Below are 20,589 nucleotides of genomic sequence, written 5' to 3' on the forward strand. Positions count from 1 at the left end.
ATGCTCAACCAAAGTTAGGCTGCAATTTTAACCACACTTTCCTGAGAGTAAACCCCATTGAACAAAATGGGACTTACTTCTGAGTAGACCTGGTTAGGATTGTGCCCTTAGTCTTTTTGGCCAAAGGTCTATGGAACCTGATACTCTCTTGCCTTTAGTCCAAGCAAAGCAACATTAGGCTAACCTGGGTCATGTTCTCCTGGCACGCATCCAGCACCATGTACATGTGTGCATATACGTGTCAGGCAGCAGCTTCCACATACATTATCTCAGTAAACTGCACAGCCGCATTACAAAGTAAAGTTGATGCTGTAATTCCATATTGCAGATTAAAAGCTAATGCTGAGAGAATATTGGCTTACCAAAGACCACTGAGTTTGTGGCTGAGGTGAGACTTGGATGGGGGATTTCAGAGCTCACAGCCCCAAACTAGAAGAGCACCAGGATAATCACTTCCCTAGCTCTAAATGAGCCCTGCAAAATCTATACTAATCTGGCTACTCTTGCATACTTCTGATAGTCATTTGTGTTTGTGGCACATCAACAGTGTAAAATAACCACTTCTTGTACAGTTCCCTGCTGGAAGAATATTTTTACTTGCCCCAAGTGACTACTTATGAGACTACACTGTGTCCTGTGAGGTAGAATTCCCATCAGTGGGCCTTTCTGGGCAACAGCACTAGCTCAGCACTGTTAATCTCATGAGGAAGGGCATGTGCATGAACATTTGGATCTCTGTACTGGCATGCTTTTGCATAATCACATGGGGAAAGTTCTTCTGAACTACTCCTTAATGCACAAATAACATATTACTTTATTTGCAGTAATTAAAGCAGTGGTTCTCAAACTGTGGGTCTGGGACCCACCAGTGATTCAATTTTTGGTGTCCACAAAACTGACAGGGCAGATTAGGCAATGTGCTTCAAAGGTCAAACAAGCTGCTACTGGGAGGGGGAGCACTGCTGCCCAATCACCATTATAGCCACACCCCTTGTCATTTATAAATCGAGCAGCAGCCTCCAGGGCCTCTAAAAAGTTTGAGAACCTCTAAATCTGATATTTGTGCATTAAAAGACTGGTCATGTGAACCACCTTCCTGTCACTGGGATTAGGTGGACACATGCCAGCGTGCTGAGAAGGGAAGCAGGATGTGAATGAACATACTGCTCCCTCATGTACACCACAGATTGCGCCACATATGCAGGACCTTGTACATCATTTTGTTTCCATTTAATGTTAGTCCCAAAAAGAGGAGGCTTCCAGTTTTCAAACAAAGCTGCTTTCAAAGAAATATCTATTGTATGTGATTTGTACAGTCGCAATAAAGAGAAACACGTGATCTTCCAGACATCAACACCTTTAGAAACTCAGGTTGCAATCTTATCCACACTTATCTGGGAGTAAGCCCCATTGACTAAAATGGGACTTACTTTTGAGTAGACATGCATAGGATTGGGCTGTCAGTGCAGTCCTTTTCTTGTATAATTGGAAGAAATTCCCACCAGGTTCACTGAGCTTTCCTCTTGAGTAACTTCCCTAGAAATCAGTGGGATATGTTTCTGAAGAACCATTACAGGGTTTGCTTACATTAGCTTTAATGGACTGATCAGAATGTGATACACGTTGAGAAATATGGACCTGAATGGACCATTTTTGATTAAGCATTATGTTACGTCACTTCCATAATTTCTAATAAATATTTTCCCAGTTTGTTTCTCTGTGATACTTTGCTGTGATTTATTTGGATTTTACTTTGCTCCAGAGAAGCTTAGAAGGCAACACAATTCACTTAATACATCTTGAATATTTCAGTTCAGGATCTCTCAGAAATATTAACCCATGTGCAAATATATCATATTGAATGAATTCGGTTTTCTTGGAACCTGTTCAGATTGTGTGTTTTTTGTCTTATTACTCTACCAATTACCTTTCAAACACTGTGATAAAGACAGAATTGATTTACCGGAACTTACTGCATTCAGGCTGTGCAAGAGTCTTCCCAAGCCTTTAATTGCAAACCTGTTAATTTTATCTTAAGAAGCTAACTGGAAATATTTGAATTTCCATCCTCAAACTTTATCTGTAATTCTTTTCCAGTGCCATAATGGAACACAAGGAGTTGTTAAAGGTTCCCTGGGATTGGCAAATAGGTACGTGTACAATTCAGCAAATGAAATGTTACTATTGAAAGAAGCCAAAGATGGAATAATGTTTGGGATGAGAGCTGCCATCATTATAAAGGATGATTGAAATCTGTGATATTCTTGCACAACTCTGTCTCATTTTGGAAACAGTGTACCTCGTAATGTTTTCTTCATTCATGTCGCCAGTTAATTTTTAAAAGGAATACCACTGAAAATTGGCTCTGCCTACTAACACTCTCTTTGTTGACCTGAGAAGTTCTCAAACGGCTAGTTAACTGTCTCCATCTTCCACTGTCTAGAAACTCCAGCAGCATTCTCTCCTTATGCACCTTGACTGCAAAGTCCTAGGGGTCAACTGAATGAAACTGAGAGCCCAATCCTATCCTCTACCCCCCGCCCCGCTGGTGCAGCAGCACCAAAAAGGAGCATGCTGTATCATGTGGAGGGGGGCTGGAACAGAAGGCTTCGGAGGGGAAACGAAATTTAAATCCCCTTACTCCTCTGTAAGCCTCCTGCTCCACAGTGGGTCTCCTTGGACATGCACCAGCTCATTAGCTGGTGCAGATCCAACATTGAGAAGGGACAGGGAGACTACAAAAAGGATAGGATCTAGTGCACACCATCATCATTGGATCCATCCCCTCCTGCAGCCTCCTTGATCCTTCCCCCTCCCTGCACACACACCCCACAGCCTTACCTGCTCCAGTGGCTGCAGACAGGTCCATACTCCATAGGTAGCCATTTTGTGACAGCAGAAGTGATTTCTGCTTTTGCAGAACCATCTGTAGTACAGCCCAATCCTGCATAAGATTGGGCTGTGAGATACATAACAAATGGAGGTATCTTCCTAAGCTCCTGTTGCTGTTCACACCAGGGAGAAGGAAGTTAAAGAACTTTTTGTCTGCATCTTGGGGCAAAAATGACTATGGCTGCAATCCTAACCACACTTTGCTGAGAGTAAGTCCCACTGAATAAAATAGGACTTACTTCTGAGTAGACCTGGTTAGGATTGTGCCCTAAATTGTATAACAGGCAGAAGATGTCCTTGGTTTAGGGCCCATGATGAGAGCTAGATGGTTAAGCCTCCAGTTCCCTATTCCTTTTACAAATCATTTCCTTGTAGATAATGCATCATTAATTTAGATACCTACAGTACTAAGAATGTCATAGAAAGAGTGCCTAGCAATGAAGTGCCATAAAGCAGGAAAAGCAAAGTTGCATGTAAATGTATAATTGACCTGATGCATTTCTTTTTTTAAAAAATTGTGTCGGGGGAGGCAGTCCTGAAGCCCTCAACAGCAATTCTTTTGCACTCCCCTGCTGGTCACTGTTTATAAATAACAACAAACACATCAAACCACGTTTATGTGTTTAGGACGCTTGGCCCTTAGAGTTAATATAGTTGAGATTCCAACTGTTTTGAAAACAACCACCTTTCATTAAGTCGGATGTTCCCAGCCAGTGCCAAAGAAAGGAATACTAGCCTTAGGTGTCACCGTTTCCCCCAAATTTTACTAAAACACATATGTATGCAAATAGCTAATGGCATCCAAGAAGACAAGGTAGTAAATGAGCAATGCATGTCTTCCCTTCCTTGCTATTGAAGGTGTCATGCACAGTGAACCACGTACTGAGTTTCATTTTGCACTAAACTGAATATACCTATTTCAGCAGGGGGATCTGTTTTATGGAGCATTGCTCTGCTAAGCAAATTATTTTCTCTAGAAGAATCAAATTTTAGGTGCAATGTCTGCCGTAAAGATGGCATTTGATATTTAATGATGGGATAATCTAAGAACAAGATATGAATGCCAAATACTGTGAAATGGCAAGTTGAGCACAAATGACTCTGATAATGAGGGCAAGTTAATGTGTTGACACTGCGCCAACAACTCCCTGTTAACCTACATTAACAATGAACATCAAAAGCAGCAGGTTAAAAGCCACTTCAAGTCAGCTAGTAGCACCGGGAATCCCTGAGCAGTGGATTCATAATAGGTTGTGTGGAAGACGTTTGCTTCCCATAGGCTTTCACTCTTCATTTCCTCTAATTGTCGGCAAACCTTAATAGAGCAGTGCGCATTTGTCATGAAGCTCTGCCAGACATCTTAGCAGTTTTACAATATGATTCCCAGACAAAACAGGAAATCTTGATGTAAAACATGGCTTCTCTCTTTCTTCAAGCAGCTGAGAATTTTAAGAGCCTTCTGGAGCTCATTTTCCTCTTAGGGAGATTTAAAAATGATCTGTTGTGGTGTAAATTTCCAAATTTAGTGGAATAAACTGGTAGCAGCAGCTACCAGGTTTCTCAGACAGAACCTGCATCTCCAACAGCCTCTCACCGACCCCAGTAGTTCTCGCATGTATCTTTTGGTTTGGATCACCCTCTTAACAAAAGCATACAGTTTTCCATAATGACTAGAAAAGAAAAGGTCAGGCTTGTAAATACCTTTCCCTTTAGCTTTCAGCTGGCTTTGTTAACAACAAAATGAAACTCATCTACCAACTACACATTACTCTTTAAAAACCACCTGTCTTATCAGAGGTGCATAAACACCTTGCTCAGTATGAAGATCCTTTATGAATATAGCCTATATTTTTCACCAGTGGAAGCTTAATTCTGTCACCTGTGAATGCTGTTATGCTGTGGTGGAATTTGAACAGGCTTTCAACACTATGCTATGCTCAGATGTGAATTCTTATTAAATGTAACATCCATGAACTTAAATGGGAACCAGACGACAGCCCTGTTTCATTGCCTCTAGATATTAGAAGCAAGAAAACCATTTCAGGGAACTTGGTTTGCATAAACATCCTCACGCATTATTGGGAATTTAGCTGCATTTTTTCCCCCATGGTAATAACTTGCAGCCTGGGCCACTATGGCTTGTTGTTCAGGCTGGAAAAAATATCCCCCCTCAATGGTTGAACCCTGTCCTTGAGATATTTTGTTTATACCATCTTTTCCTCCTGCTAAAGGCAGGCACCCAAAGCAATTACAATAAAACCACAATAAAAATCAAAAATTACACAACAAAAACATTACAATAGCAGACTCCATAAAACTACTAAACCAAAGGAATATCAGAGCACAATTAAACCAAGGATTCAAAAAGAAAGGTTCAAAAGAAAAGTCTTTAAGGGCCCAGTCCTATCCAACTTTCCAGGACTGATGCAGGTATGTCAAAGGGACGTGCAATGCATCTTCAGTGAGAGAGGGAAATCATGGAGGCCTCTTGAAGGTAAAGAAATGTTTGTTCCCTTACCTCAAAGCTGCACTGTGGCTGCATCAGTGCTGGAAAATTGGATAGGATTGGGCCCAAGAGGTAGTAGGCTAATTCTTTTCTCAGATCAGGGAATTCCTCATAGTGGGCCTTGCAATAGTAACGGCCCTCTGTCTCAGCCCTTCCAGGTGAGCCTTTGAATGGCAGGACATTCCTCTGATATTCTCAGGGTCTGGACAGTCACATATTAGGGAAGGCAGATCTTCAGTAACAGGGAATGACAATTTGGTAAGTCTTGCTGCCTTTACATTCAAATAGCAGTGGATCAGTGTGTCTGACATGGGCACAGCTTCTCCTCTACTTACTGAAGAAATAAATTCACATTCACTTTGTTGCTACACAAGTTGGTAATGTGTTTAAACTGGCAATCCCCCCCACCCTCACCCTACATTTAGTACTCTTTTTCTCCTAAGTCTTGGAGAAGTTATTAATTCTCTTTGGAATAATTCAGGTTTTGTCCTGTTGTCTCTTAGCAGAAGATGTGTCTTTTGGACAGATGATGGAAGATACTTAATCCTGTTCCTGGTTCTTTCTTCTCCCAGGGCTGCTGTATGTGGGCTTTAGTGCCTGCATGTTTGGCCTTTATAGCTTCATGCCTGTGGTCATAAAGAAAACCAGTGCAACAGCAGTCAACCTCTCCCTGCTGACAGCAGACCTGTACAGCCTTTTCTGTGGATTGTTTCTCTTTGACTACAAGGTAAATAGAGTAGATTGTGCATTTGAATAATTGACTACCCTCTGTGCAACAGAGTGTTAATGCAGAGAAATCAATACTGGGAAAGTAAAGACAATAGAACTGCCTAGAACTTGCATCGTTTCATTCCAGCATTTTTGTGCTTCGTAGCTAACTGGAGCATTGGTCTGTCACATGCACCACAGGTGAACTGTTGTGTTCCACATCAAGGTGTACACTGCTTTTTCTCACTAACTGTACAGGAGGGGAATGGGGGGGATAAACTCTTGCTGATGCCAAGTGGGCACATTTGAGGAACCAAAATAAAAATTAGGCTGCACCAAATATTATTTCGTTTCAATGTTTAAGGGCGCAATCCTAGCCTGTGCTGGAGCAGGCAAGCCAGGAGGCTTGTGCTGCATCCAACACAGATTTGTTGGCTGCAGCGGCTCAGGCACGGGCAAGGGGAAGCTCTTCCCCTTACCCATGGGTAAGGGCTGCGCGTCCCAATGGGTCTCCTCGGACCTGCGCCACCTCTGCAGGGTGCATAACTCAGCATAACAGCTGGGTCCCGGCCCCGCCCCCAGCTCCCAGCATGCCCGTCATGGGCCCGCCCTTCCCCCACCCTGCCCTTCCCCCTCCTGGCCCCACCCCACGCTCCCCACACATACCTTTGCCGCTTGTGTCGGCGCACTCGCACCGACACAAGCAGCGGTGTGGGAGCCGCGGCGGAGACTTCTGCCTCTGTTTGCACAGCGGCGCATTTGAATGTGCCAAGGCGGCTCCTGCCTAAGGCGGCGCAAATGTGCTTTACGGCACGTTTGCGACGCCTTTGGGGCTCCTATAGCAGCATAAGTGCCAGTTAGGATTGCGCCCTAAGTCAAATAAAAGGGATTTTGGTGTGGTTGAACTACAGGTGTGAGCCACTTAATGATGGGGATATGTTCTCTGATCCCTGTTGTTATGTGATTAGGTTGTTAAGCAAACATTTGGCCCAATCTAGTGCCTTTGTTGTGTAAACAGACACTCTGCTGCAGGCTATGAGAGACCTGGTTGCCTCATTAAGAGCCTTTTTGTTGTACTTTGACCATTGTCATATATGCAGTCCATCATTAAACGGAAGGTTGTTAAGCAGCGTATGCCTGTATGTCCCTAAGGGACCTGAGTACATATGTATGCACTTTCAAGGTCTTGTTCTGTGCTATTGTTCCTCTAGTTGCTGCCAATTTACTGCACTCTAGCTATAGCTTCTTTCCCCCTTGAACCATGGGTAATCTAAGCCAAACAGATATCACATCACGAACAGAATGAAGTCACAGTGCAATGTCATCAGATTTGGGTTCATAATGGTATCATTGATGGCAAGTCCGTTAAGAGTGAGAGCAAGAGGGCAATGCAAATGGAACAAGCAAACATCATAAGAAAATGTATATAGCTGCTTGATATCTTTTATTTTTATCAACACTGAAAAAGGTTGTAAAAAAACAGTGAGTAGTTTAATGTAGCACTAATAAAATGTATAAATGTATGCAGTTCTTCCTTTCATGTCTTCCAGTGAGACTCTCTGCTTATTCATTTATTTTAAACTTTAATATGCCCATTTCCGATTAGAAAATTAAAGCAACATACATCAATAAAATGTTGTGTAAGTTCTCATGAAGACAGAAAAAAAAAATTCAAAATGACTCTCTTACACTAGCATTGCATATCCACTATACTGTTATGGATAGTTGTAATATGAAAGCCTTATTTCCCTACAAAAACTTTCATTGTAGTCTCTCTGCGGTCACATGCTTCAGAATTCTGTACATGCACAGTGCCAACTTCTGAAGCTTCCTGTTGTTGGCAACCTTCAGTCTTGAAAGACTATGGTATCATGCTCTGAAAGGTGGTTCTGGAACAGCGTCTAGTGTGGCTGAAAAGGCCAATTCGGGAGTGACAATCCCTTCCACACTGGGAGCAAGTGCAGTCTGTCCCTGATCTGTCTCCCTGGCTATGGGCCTTCCTTCTTTGCCTCTTTGCCTCAGACTGTTGGCAAAGTGTCTCTTCAAACTGGGAAAGGCCATGCTGCACAGCCTGCCTCCAAGCAGGCCGCTCAGAGGCCGGGGTTTCCCACCTGTTGAGGTCCACTCCTAAGGCCTTCAGATCCCTCTTGCAGATGTCCTTGTATCGCAGCTGTGGTCTACCTGTAGGGCGCTTTCCTTGCACGAGTTCTCCATAGAGGAGATCCTTTGGGATCCGCCCATCATCCATTCTCACAACATGACCGAGCCAACGCAGGCGTCTCTGTTTCAGCAGTGCATACATGCTAGGGATTCCAGCTCGTTCCAGGACTGTGTTGTTTGGAACTTTGTCCTGCCAGGTGATGCTGAGGATGCATCTGAGGCAATGCATGTGGAAAGCGTTCAGTTTCCTCTCCTGTTGTGAGCGAAGAGCCCATGACTCGCTGCAGTACAGAAGTGTACTCAGGACTCAAGCTCTGTAGACCTGGATCTTGGTATGTTCCGTCAGCTTCTTGTTGGACCAGACTCTCTTTGTGAGTCTGGAAAACGTGGTAGCTGCTTTACCGATGCGCTTGTTTAGCTTGGTATCGAGAGAAAGAGTGTCGGAGATCGTTGAGCCAAGGTACACAAAGTCATGGACAACCTCCAGTTCATGTGTGCTTTGAGGGCCTGAAAATGCCCAGACTCTCAGTTCCTTTTCAACTACTGGTTCGGCAGCATTGCTAAAGGAACACTTCTAGCTTATCCTCCTGGCCGTGGCCTTGGTAAATAATAATAATACAATTGCTGTCTACAGTTTTTGTTTTTAACTTACTTGATTAGTGTTAATAGCTATTAGTTTTTAAATTTTTTTAAGACAGGGCATCCTGTTTATGGCAGCAAGACTCTGTCTCCCTATCGTAATTTGGTTGCTGATGTCGTACAAAGCGTGTTGCTGGCAGCCATTTTCAAGCCATCACAAAGCGGCGGCAGCACTGTGGCCTGCTGCTGTGGCCAGTGACCTTCATACGTGTAGCCCATGTATGAGCTTTGAAGCTTAACCTAGGGTGTTAATACTTGTTCATCTGCAGATAATTACTAGTCACCATATGAGCAGAATTGTAACTTTGGAATCCGAGGCTACCATGTATTTAGTACAATTTTTAAAAAATGCCTGGTTCTCAGGTTCCTGAGAATGGGACATTTCATTTCATACCTCAATACTATGTTTACCTTGGAGACCTCCATTTGATACACTTTGGAACCTGCGAGAGAGGCAGCGTTCTATTCTGTTCTAGACCAATGGGGTGTGTCAGTGCTTTTATTCAAATGAGGACATTCAATATTATATTATTACTGAACATCGTGACACCACCATAAAGATGCCTGGTTCACAGCCGTAGTCGGCAATGAATCCTGCTTATTTACCGTGCAACCATAGAGGCTGGAAATGTGTGAAAACTGCCTCAACTTTGGTTTGCCCTGTGAAGATGTCATGCTTAAACTTGTTATTATGGACCATGTTTTGCAACCCCACTTCAAACTAAGGTTTCACATCCTGCTTTGTGGGCAATCCGTAATTGTGGTTTAGATATTCAGGTATAAGAATGGTTAAGGAAAAAGGGTTAGATAAACATACTAAGGCTTTCATGGCTGTTAAGTTCAGTACAAAAGGGTTAGAATTTGCATTTGTTTTTTGTAATATTGCTTTTCAATGAAGAAGGCGAGTTTGTAAAGGGTTCCCAATCATAAAGCATGAAACATTAGTATCAAATTACCTGTATGCAGAGCATGCCCACCAATAAGGCCAACTGGTCTGGCAGACAATTGGATAAAGGGGTGGCCTTTGGCATGCCACCTGAGACATCAGGAGGTCTTGGGCCAGCCCTCCCTGTACAAACTATTCCCCAAATGGCTATGTGTTCTGCGTGTTTTCCACCTTCTAAAAAGCTGTTCCATTCTCAACCCAGTTGAGGTGCTGTGATCCTTTTTGTTTTTATAGCAGATTGAGCAATGAGCAAAACTCCTTCTCTTCAGTGAAAAGTAAACGGGCTTCATGCTAAATTAGAATCATCTGAACATTTTTGTACCTCTTTGTAGAACATAATTTTATGAGGCTTTCAAGTAACTTGTGATCCCCCCCCCCAAGTCTGTGCTGTCACTTTTATCACCTAATAGCTTTATTGCACTTACAGCAGTAAATCTCTGGAAATCAAAAGAAATACAGGAAACTAGTTTTACTGGGCTTTAGAACCTTAGAAGCTAAATGGAGGAGGGGAAGAATACTGTACATTTGAAGTGTTTTGTTAGGCTCTCACCTTTCTCTGTGAGGAAACTGCATGGTTTTGATGTACATTTAGACTGGAGCTTGAGTATGCATCAATATGTATGATGTCCCCTGTGCGTGTCAATGCCATAGGCTATATTGACTCAAAGGTGATGGACTCTGGCAATCCAAATGATGGCATTATGCTTGCAGGCAGCTCTAATGGAGTATTTATAATGTGGGGAGTTAATTTCATATTTTATTAATATATAATGGATTGCAGCCTGCACTTTGAAATAGACTTTGAAAGCATTCCCCTTATTTTATAAAATGCTCATAACTGATTGTGTGCAATGAATGATGTGTAGTTGGAATTTTGATCAATAATAATTGATCATGAAGCATAGTCATAATCAGCAAAGGCAGGCATCAATCTTTTCTTCCATTGCAAAAGCACAATAGAAAGTTTTGCTGTTGGTTTCTACTAGAATTGGAAAAACCTTTATTGCTGCAGGGTTCACACTTCACCAGCTGTACTTAGATGTTAAATTACCAGTAGAAGATCCAGCAGCAATTCTAATCATCCCTTGGGCAAAACTTGAGACTAGTTAGGTTTTTTCCTCCTGGACCGAAATAGGTAGAAGGCAGAGTCCTTCAGAGTTCCATTTCTCGAGGCAAAAGGATATGGGTATAACCATTAATTTCTTCTTAATATGGGGGCAAAATATAGGGGAATTTTCACTGACATAGGCATGTGTATGCTTGAGAAGGACTGTGTTGCTGAAATAGCACTACAGCTAACTGAAAAGGTCAGTTGCATGGACATATTGGTTTCCATTCTTTCTATTTCATGTCCTTTCACATTTTAACCTTTAAATCTACTTGTTATTCCTGACAGACTAGATACTGTAATGTCCTACTTTACTGATCCCCTGGTGTTCCCATTATTCCCCAAATTGTTGGGTGTCATTACTACACAGGATGATAAATGAAATCATTCAGTTCAGACAGGATCCTTTTAAAGAATGACAGGGTCTCTTGATTTGGGCATCTGCCTTAGCTTGCAATGAGGAGAATAAACAGGGGAGGGAGCAAGAAAAAAAATGTGGGCTGGAAATTCTAGGGACTGACATACAAAGAGACCCAATAGGGATGGAATTCTAACTCAAGAAGATGGCAGGCCTTGCAAACCATTTGGGGCTAGGCAGGGACATAAATTGTGTGTACATACAGCATGCACAAGCTTCAGAATATATTCTTGTACATAGTTTAAGTGTAATATTTTATACTGTCCTACATTTTCTGATGGAAGTTCACTAAAATGGAATGACACTGCAATATTCTCTCTTTGCTATTGAGCAACTTGCTTTCCAATTCTTCATCTCAGTGAATGGACCATCAATTTAGAAATTTGACCCATCGTATTATATCAAATCATGACCCCTCACGAGTCAGCATTAAGAGCCCAGACTAAGAGGTGGACCAAAAAACATGCAACCAAAACACTGAGACATTCTGGATCCTGCTGTATTGTATGTATGCTTACATGTATGTATAGGGCTTCTCAAGAAAATGTACACACATTTTATAGTGTCAAATTTGCATATGTACTATAATGCTATAATTCACACATATACTGTATATGGTGTACACAGAAGCAGATGTTTGATCCAGTTAATTAATTAGTAAATAAACAAATGCTTGAAATGCCCCCCATTGGCAACTGTACACTTCTGACATCACTGACTGTGGGAACTGCAGACATCCCCCGATATGTGTGCTGGGATGGGTCTGCACAGCTCTTCAATTGCCTCCTTTAGACATATAAATGTTGCAAGTTTGCTAAAATGAAGTATGTATGAATTAAGAGCTCATTAAAGTGTGTGTATGTTCCTTTAAGACACCCTGTAGAGAGAAAATGTGTGTGTGGCTGTGTAAAAGTTAACTAGCTAGACTGGACCCACCTTTAAAAATAAATAGCATCTACACAGTTATACCCTGAATTCCCTGAGGTCCAGTAAGTCCACAATACTGACATGAATTAAGGACCTACATTGTCATTGTTTTTCATTGACCTCAGGAAGTTCTATTCCCTCTACTGCATTATATTTTATCTTTTCGTTCCTCTGTTGCATTTCTAGTTTTTTTTTCATGCTAGCCAGTTAATTTACAGTTTCATCAGGCAGGTGTTACCCTGCACATGCTCGATCTTGTCTGATCTTGGAAGCTAAGCAGGGTCAGGTCTGGTTAGTACTTGGATGGAAGACCGCCTGGGAATACCAGATGCTGTAGGCTTATACCATAGTCTTTTGAGACTGAAGGTTGCCAACCACATCAGGCAGGTTTAGTGGCCATTTTTCTCAGTGTTAATGTGGACTTCTTATGTTCTTATGCTTTTCATTTGCAAGCCATATGCTGAATTTTAGTTATTCTAAGAAAATTACATTTCCACTAGATTATATAAGCAGTTTATCTCTCATTCTTCACTACTAAAGTCGTGCATACTGCGTACATTCTGAACCAGCAGGTTCAGTCACACTGCATTATATTATTAACCAGCAAGCCAACTACAAGAAATTATATTCAGTACTGGCAAGATCACTCAATCTGTTTAATCTAGGATTTAGCAAAGAAAAATCAGTTATTCTTGATATAGCATTTTAGTAATTTGAACAATTTGGATGGAATTCGGAGAGCTGGGAAAAAACTACGATATCTAGTTTGGAGGAAGCAGAGAAAATTATTAGAAGAATAACAGAAATGCACAAGCAGATGAAATATAATCTCCTTAGTATAGCACTGTAAACGTTTCAAATGCTTTTTAGGGGAAATGAAATTTACAAAAGTATACAGGGGTAGTAGCAAGTGGCAGGCTCATGTCTTACTCCTCCTTCTTCCCCATAATTTTTAGGGGTATGAAGTGCACCAAACAAGGTCCTCACATTGTGGGTTTTTTCTCACCCTTAGGTGATAGCCAGTGCAATGGAGTGGAGCAAAGAAGCTTTTAGGACACGTGGGTTAACAAGGAGGAGACCGTGGACTGCTGTTTTCAGTGACAGCCCCAGGGCATAATGCCTTTTCCACCTCATTATTCCACCCTCAAGGCAGGAGGTGGTCATCCTTGACAAAGGCCAAAATGTCAGATTTTCTCATACGAATGTCAGAAAATACTATAGAACAGGGGTGTCCAAACTTTTTGGCAGGAGGACCACATCATCTCCCTGATACTGTGTTGGGGAACGGGGGGGGAGGGAATTAATTTACATTTCAAATTTGAATAAATTTACATAAATGAATATAATAGAGACAGCTCTTATATGAATGAATGAAGGTCTTGCAATATCTCAAGGCCTATAAAAGGCCTTGCACAAAGCAAGGCTGGCCTTTCCTTTGCTGCCACTACTGCATCACATACATGAAACAGCAAGCCGTGGAGGGAGCCCTAGGCCCGCAGCTCATTTGAGAGGTCGAACAGTCACCCTCAAACTGAGAGCAGTAGCATTGTGCCAGCACAGGCTCCAGCAAGTCTCCTCAGGGCCAGAGGCTCATTGCAGGCTGGGGGGCTCTCTGCAAGCCAGATTGGGAGTCTCCAAGGGCTGCAAATGGCCCCTGGGTCGGGGTTTGGGCACCCCTGCTGCAGAACAACATAATTAATTGATCGCAAAAGGATGTCACATTCTCCAAAGGAATTTGTGAACAGCTCACAGGGTAAAAGCCCAAGCAAACCCAAATTCCTAAACATTGCAAATGAGCATCTGCTGTGGCTCAGCTGGGTTCCCTAAAATAATCATGGAAAATTATAGTTTGTCATTGTGTAACCCTCCCCTCCACCCTGCCTCCCTGATGCTTTCTTAGGAACTTGACTAGCAAGCATAGTGTCCAAAAGAGCTAGCTACTGCTGTTGTACTTTGTAGGATATGGATTGGTTCTTTTGGATGCCTGAATCTACCAGTTCTGCAGGTATCCTGATATAAGGTGCTTTATTCAACCCTGTGCACTGCTTGTCCTTCCTTTTGTCCTGACGTGTGAAATCGTGCATGGGGAAGAGTCAGTCAGGCTTATGCTTGTTCATGTGTGATGATATCTTGGGTCAGTCTAAAGTTCCATGGTGTGTTTTGGTAGTCCAGGTAATTGTGACTCATACTCACTTACTGCTCAGCCTGTCTGTGACATTGTACAGAGCATGTATATGCTTAATCTGTGCCGATACAGATGCAGACGAATGCTTTTAATCAATTCAGACCAATTCAGAATGGGGGAAAGAATCAATCAGCCAAGAATCAGATTAAGTCTAGAAGAAAATAGCTTGCAAGCAGGGGGAAGTAGATGGATTTTTCAACTGAGTCCCTTGTTGTCTTTTCCTTTTGCATTGCAACACAGTGACAGCAGCTAAAACTATACCAAAATGTAGTATACATTTTGACAATGTAGAATCCAACATAATCTCAGAGGAGGGAAGGAGCTGACACATAAAATACTTTTCAAGAAAGGCATCCACAATAGTACTGAGAAACTACTGTAGAGAAATCTATGTTCTCAAAGGACAGCTCATAGTTTTCAGCTCATATGCTGTACGTATTTAATTACTGCTGTCTTTTATTTCATTATTCATAAATCATCAACCAGTGAGTTATAAAATAATTTATAATCACCATTTTCAGTACATTTTGATAAGCTGTTATCCAAATGTACTGTCTAAATAGGTTGCAACTAGAATAAAAAAAAAGTTGCATAGTATATTCATGACTAGAATGTATTAGTTTATTTTCCAGATGCTAACACTTAATAAATGTTTACTGTTCAGAATGTTAAAAGTATTAGCTAAAGGCTTGCCAGTATGATAGGCCGTGAGTATTGTCAATTCTCCTCATTGATGGACCTAAACTGCCCTCCTATTGGATTTTAACCCCGTTTATTACCAAATCCAAAGCACAAATCGTTTGTGACAATTAAACCCTGGTGAATCCTTGGTCTTTCATCTTTCTCCCTCTCTCTTGATGCTTGCTCTGATGTCACAGTTCTGTTAACTCTTTCAGGAGTAGCTCCTCATGGCTCAGCGACTCTGACGTCAAAGAGGGACTGACCAGCTTGAGCCCAGGCTGCTGTGTGCTTATGGGGAAAAAGGGAATCTCAGGCTGCAACCTCACACGCACTTACCTAGGAGAAAGTCCCATTGAATTAAATTCTGAGCAGACATGCATAATGTTCTGCTAGGCTCTGAATGCTGGAGAGCCCAATCCTAACTGAGCATTTCAAATTGCGGGACACAGTTCCACTGTCATAAATGGCTGTATGGAAATGACCGTATTGGAACTGCCACCACAAACAATGGCAGTGCTAGAAGGTCGTCACCAGACATAGCTAGTTTCGCCAACAAAAGTAAATGGTGGTGAGGGCTGGGGTGGGTGGGATGGAACAGGGGATCCTGGCAGGCATGGCAAGGGCAGGCAGAGGGCAGATATCAGAGGCAATGGACCCACCTCTATCTTCTGCTTTGTTTTGGTCCCAACATTTTGCCTCTACTCAAACTTGAGCCAGCTAAAGAACTGAAAAAGGTCCAAGTAGAGCCACAGGGGCCCATGTGGGAGCAGAGAGGCTTACTTACCTCACTAGCCCCACACAGTCTCTGGCTGCCCACAGTATGTAGAGGAGCCTGTGCCAGCACCGCTGCACCCTGCAGACAAGCACTAAGTAGAACTGGGCCAAGATGTTTGTAAAATTTAACATGCTGATATACAGAGCATGTGCAGAGAGATTGTGCAGGAGAGCAAGTGGGGAAGAGCAAAACTGACACAAAAAGTCAAAGTTCCTTTGACTCCTGACTCCAGGATACCCAGTTCCTTTGACTTTTAAGACCCAGACAAATTACAAAATCACTACCAAGTTTGCAAGGTTTTCACAATGCCTCACCTTTTTAATCTCATGTGCTTGTAGTTTCAGTTCTAACACAGCTTGAAATCAGTTCAGGAAAGGGACCTGCATACTCCACTGCAGCAAACTAAATGGAATCCTGTGCAGGAGAACATCTGGTCAGCCTCCCATCCAGCTGGCTACAGGCAGGGACCCAACACATGCTGCTCTTTCAAGCAGCCACTGTGAACCTGAGATGTGTGTGAATTCACTCTAGTAAAATGTGAGTTGTAACAGCTTATTACATACTCAAAGCATGTAATATCTTGATTTTAGCCTTATGATAGTTACTGCTGATAAATACTGGAAAATCTTTCAAACCACCACTTTTGTGGACGGTAAAATCCAATATTAACATTAGTATCATGTCCAGTTGGCTCTTTATTTATACTGCAACGAACCTCAAACTGTATTGGGTGCTTCTCCCTAAGAATGGTCTAAAAGCACATTGCCTGCTTGGTGCAGAACGGTTAGGGAGGCTAACTTGTTGCCTCATGTCACATGGTTCAAGCATCCATCGTATAATCAGGTATTAGTAGCTTGAGGAAGAGAGCTTTTCAGAGAAGGAAAAGAAATAATGTCTCGTAATGAGGAAACTGCAGTATTATAGTCGGCATAGAGCAGATATGCATATTATAGAACATTCTGTCCTCCCTCACCATGTGACACAATTCAGCTTACTTCATGTTCTGACTTTACTATACTGAGTCCTTAAATTTTTGCCCGGCCCACAGGTGTACGCATTTGGTCCCTGTTGGCAGAAATGGCTTTAAGAGCATAAGAGGAGTCTTGCAAAAGGTCTATCTAACCCAGCATCCCTTTCCCATCTATGGCTATCGCAATGCCTCTGGGATAGCCACAAACAAGGCTTGGGGGCAATAGACGTCTGTGGTTCCCCTGCAACAGGTATTTATTTATTTGCCATTCTTATATTTCACTCTTCAAAAGATTACCAAAGCAGCTTACAAAGCCATAAAAACACACATTGTGACAGCAGAAAATCTATGTAAGCAGCACAGCATAAAATCTGTAAAACTGGATTAAAAGCATCTCAAAGGAAGTCATCTTCCATTTATACCTAACAGTCAACAGTGAGCCAGTATGGTTTTCCTTGAGTGGGAATTCCACAGTTGGGGTGAAACTGTGGGAAGGCCTGTAGCTGAGGCCTGCCTGCTCTCTGTTAATGGCATAGCAGAGAACAGGGCCTCTTCTGATAATCCTAAAGAATGGGCAATGCATGTGGGGGTATAGATTGTGGCTTGTTATCCACTGGTTTGGCATCTGCTGATTTGACTTACCACTGATACTGAGGTCCACCTTAAAATGTAGCAAGTAAAAAAAGTGCCAAAATCCAATTTCCTATCTTCATGCTGTTAAACTGCACTGGTTGCAAGCTCCTCAGGGTTCAAGATAGCCTAATAATAATTAATAATTAATTTCATTTCATTTGATTCCATTGTTCACCCCATCCAGTGGCTGAATGAGGTATAGCATCCATACCAATGCATTCTGGGGTGACAATGGAAGAGCAAGAAACCTGGAAGTCTTGCTTTAGAGCTATTTTTCCACTGATTTGGTATCCACTGATTTTTTTTAAACCGTGGAGGATCCTGGAATGGAACCATAGTGGATAACGAGGCACAACCTGTATTCTAGTATTTGGAAGCATACTAAACCCTCACCGTTCCCAATTCACAGCACTGGCTGATGCAGAAGAGCCCTCTGTGTAATGATTCTAGGACATGAGGTTACTTTTACGACATCCTGTAGAAGGGGACTTGGACACGCTACACACAGATGCTGTTTCCAAGGAGAGTCACCCATTTTTTTGTAATGTCTAATTCTGACCAGAGTGTCTGTTGAAGAAGAGACCTATGGTGAAAATAAACTTGACATTCATTTGCTGAAATAATGTCATTTGTCAGATCTAGCACTATCTGGAGGCAGTGAGGATCTGGATGGGGGCCAACAAGCTGAAATTAAATCCGGATGAGACAGAGGCTCTCCTGGTTCGGAAATCCTCGATGCAGGTGCTGGAGGCCTGCACTGAATGGGGTTGCACTCCCCCTGAAGGAGCAGGTCCACAGCGTGGGGGTCCACCTGGACTTGCAGCTGCTCCTGGATTTCCAGGTGGCGGCTGTGGCTAGGGGGGCCTTTGCTCAACTTCGGCTGGTGCACCAGCTGTGGCCGTACTTGGATCATGCAGACCTGGCCACAGTGATCCATGCCACAGTGACATCGAGGCTAGATTATTGTAACGCGCTCTATGTGGGGCTGCCCTTGAAGATGGTTTGGAAACTGCAACTAGTGCAGAATGCAGCGGCCTGTGTAGTTACTGGAGCTAGGTGGTTTGACTCAGTCAGTTCGCTTCTCCAGCGGCTGCACTGGCTGCCCATTTGTTTCTGGGCCCAATTCAAGGTGCTGGTTTTGACCTTTAAAGCCCTATACTGCTCTGGGCCAGGGTCTCAGAGATCACCTGCTTCAGTACAATCCGGCTCGTCCTCTTAGGTCATCAGAGAAGGCCTTTTTACAAGTGCCGCCGCCTAGGGAGGTACGTGGGGCGGCGGCAAGAAATAGGACCTTCTCAGTAGTGTCACCAACATTATGGAATTCCCTTCCCCTTGGCTTAAGAACTGCTCCCTCTCTTGAAACTTTTCGGCAAGGCCTGAAGACCCTTCTGTTTAGACAAGCCTTCTATGTTCCTGGCCTTTTTAACATCTTTTCAACATCTTTTAATATCTTTATTAACATCTGGTTACAGGCCTGCTCCTTTTCTAATTTGCTACACTATGCTCTTTTACCTGGTTATTTTTTTTTTTCTTATCTGACTACTGTTTTTATGATATGTTATGTTTTTATCTGTTTTTAAATAATGTTTTTAAATTTGTTTTAACCTTGTTTGTAAGCCCTTGTTTGTGAGTCCCTTCGGGGAGAAAGGTGGGGTAAAAATAAAGTTAATAATCTAGTTTGTTATGAAAATCACATTCAGTTTGGTGGCTGTAGAAGATTTTTATGCAATGCAGCTTCCAAGCATGGCAGATCCTAAGAGAAGTCTCACTTCTACATTCTTTGCCAGGTGATTTACACAATAACTTACCATTAAAGTTAATGAGCTGGCGCAGCAGCTGCAAATGACTTGCTTCTCTCCCTGTGTGAGAATGAGCTACATTTGTATGGGGAAGATAAAGAATAGAATTCCCTGGGAGTCATACTGTATGCACTCCTTGTAAAACTCAGTGGAAAAGGAATAAACAAGTTATGCAGTCTGAATCAATTATGGTAACCTTGCTTTTGATCACCATTAGTCTCCAATGCAGCAATACAGAATCGATTACTGAAGGCAGCTGGCACTTTATTAAATTCTTACATCCCCAAACCAACAAAGACTCTTGGCAACTGACATCTGATAGAACAAATCACTTGGAGAACATTAAGAACTTAATAAACAGGAAGAAAGTAGCTGTTATTTATGTTTCTGTTCTGCCAGCTACTTGCACATTGATTTTCATTAAGGTAGTGCTGTCAATTTGTGCAGTATATACAAGTCCTTTGATTTTTCTTAGTAAAACCCCAGGGGCCAGTAGAAGGCTTGGACAGGGCCATTGTGAGCCCTCAGCATCTACTAACAAGTGCTAGGGTTCCAGCCAAAGATGCCAGGCAGTGAGCCCCCAGTCCCTGTTGGTGCTCCTTTCAGCACTACCACAGCTGGAGTAAAGGTGTCATTTTCACTTCCCCATGATGCTCAGCCCCCTACATATTATCAGCACATAGTGGGGGGCTGAAGATACAGGCAGGGCCCAGCGAAGAGCACTTTGCCCAGGGCCTCCCTCAAACTTGAATATTACTATATTATATTATAATAATAATTATAGTAATCCAAGCTTGTAGCATCAAAAGGAATTGCTAAATTCCTAAATAAAGTATAAGCCACTGTACGTTGAGACAGTGCTAGACCAATTTGAACATACATGTATATTATATGATGACCTAGCATTGGATTTCTGAGAGGTTGACTCCTAGTTAAAACATGAACTGATGTAGTTGAAACCATTGTGATTGCTTTAATTTAGCACACGTGCTGCAGCTTTACTCCTTAAAGTGCGCTCAGGGCAGCTAGGTGACAGACAGGGACATTATCACCTTTTGTCGGTTATACAACATTTAGTTCTTATTTAAGAAATTATGTGAGTTCAAATAGAAGCTTCATCTGTGATCTCACAGGGCCCAATCCTATCCAATTTTTCCAGGCCAGTGCAGCCATAGCAATGGGGCCTGCACTGCATCCTGTGGTGGAGAAGCAATCACAGAGGCCGCCTCATGATATGGGAAC

At 42.5% G+C, this 20,589-nt stretch overlaps 1 protein-coding gene across 1 annotated transcript in view; it reads left to right on the top strand.

Annotated features, from left to right (window-relative positions):
• Positions 1-20,589, top strand: part of SLC35F1 (solute carrier family 35 member F1) — a 257,867-nt gene that overhangs the window by 224,250 nt on the left and 13,028 nt on the right. Inside the window, exons 6-7 of the mRNA XM_066613772.1 lie at positions 2,098-2,150; positions 5,971-6,125. Of these exons, the coding sequence (XP_066469869.1) occupies positions 2,098-2,150; positions 5,971-6,125 (208 nt within the window). The remainder of the gene's footprint in view (positions 1-2,097; positions 2,151-5,970; positions 6,126-20,589) is intronic.

Source organism: Tiliqua scincoides, chromosome 1, assembly GCF_035046505.1.
Source record: "Tiliqua scincoides isolate rTilSci1 chromosome 1, rTilSci1.hap2, whole genome shotgun sequence".
Lineage (NCBI taxonomy): Eukaryota > Metazoa > Chordata > Lepidosauria > Squamata > Scincidae > Tiliqua > Tiliqua scincoides.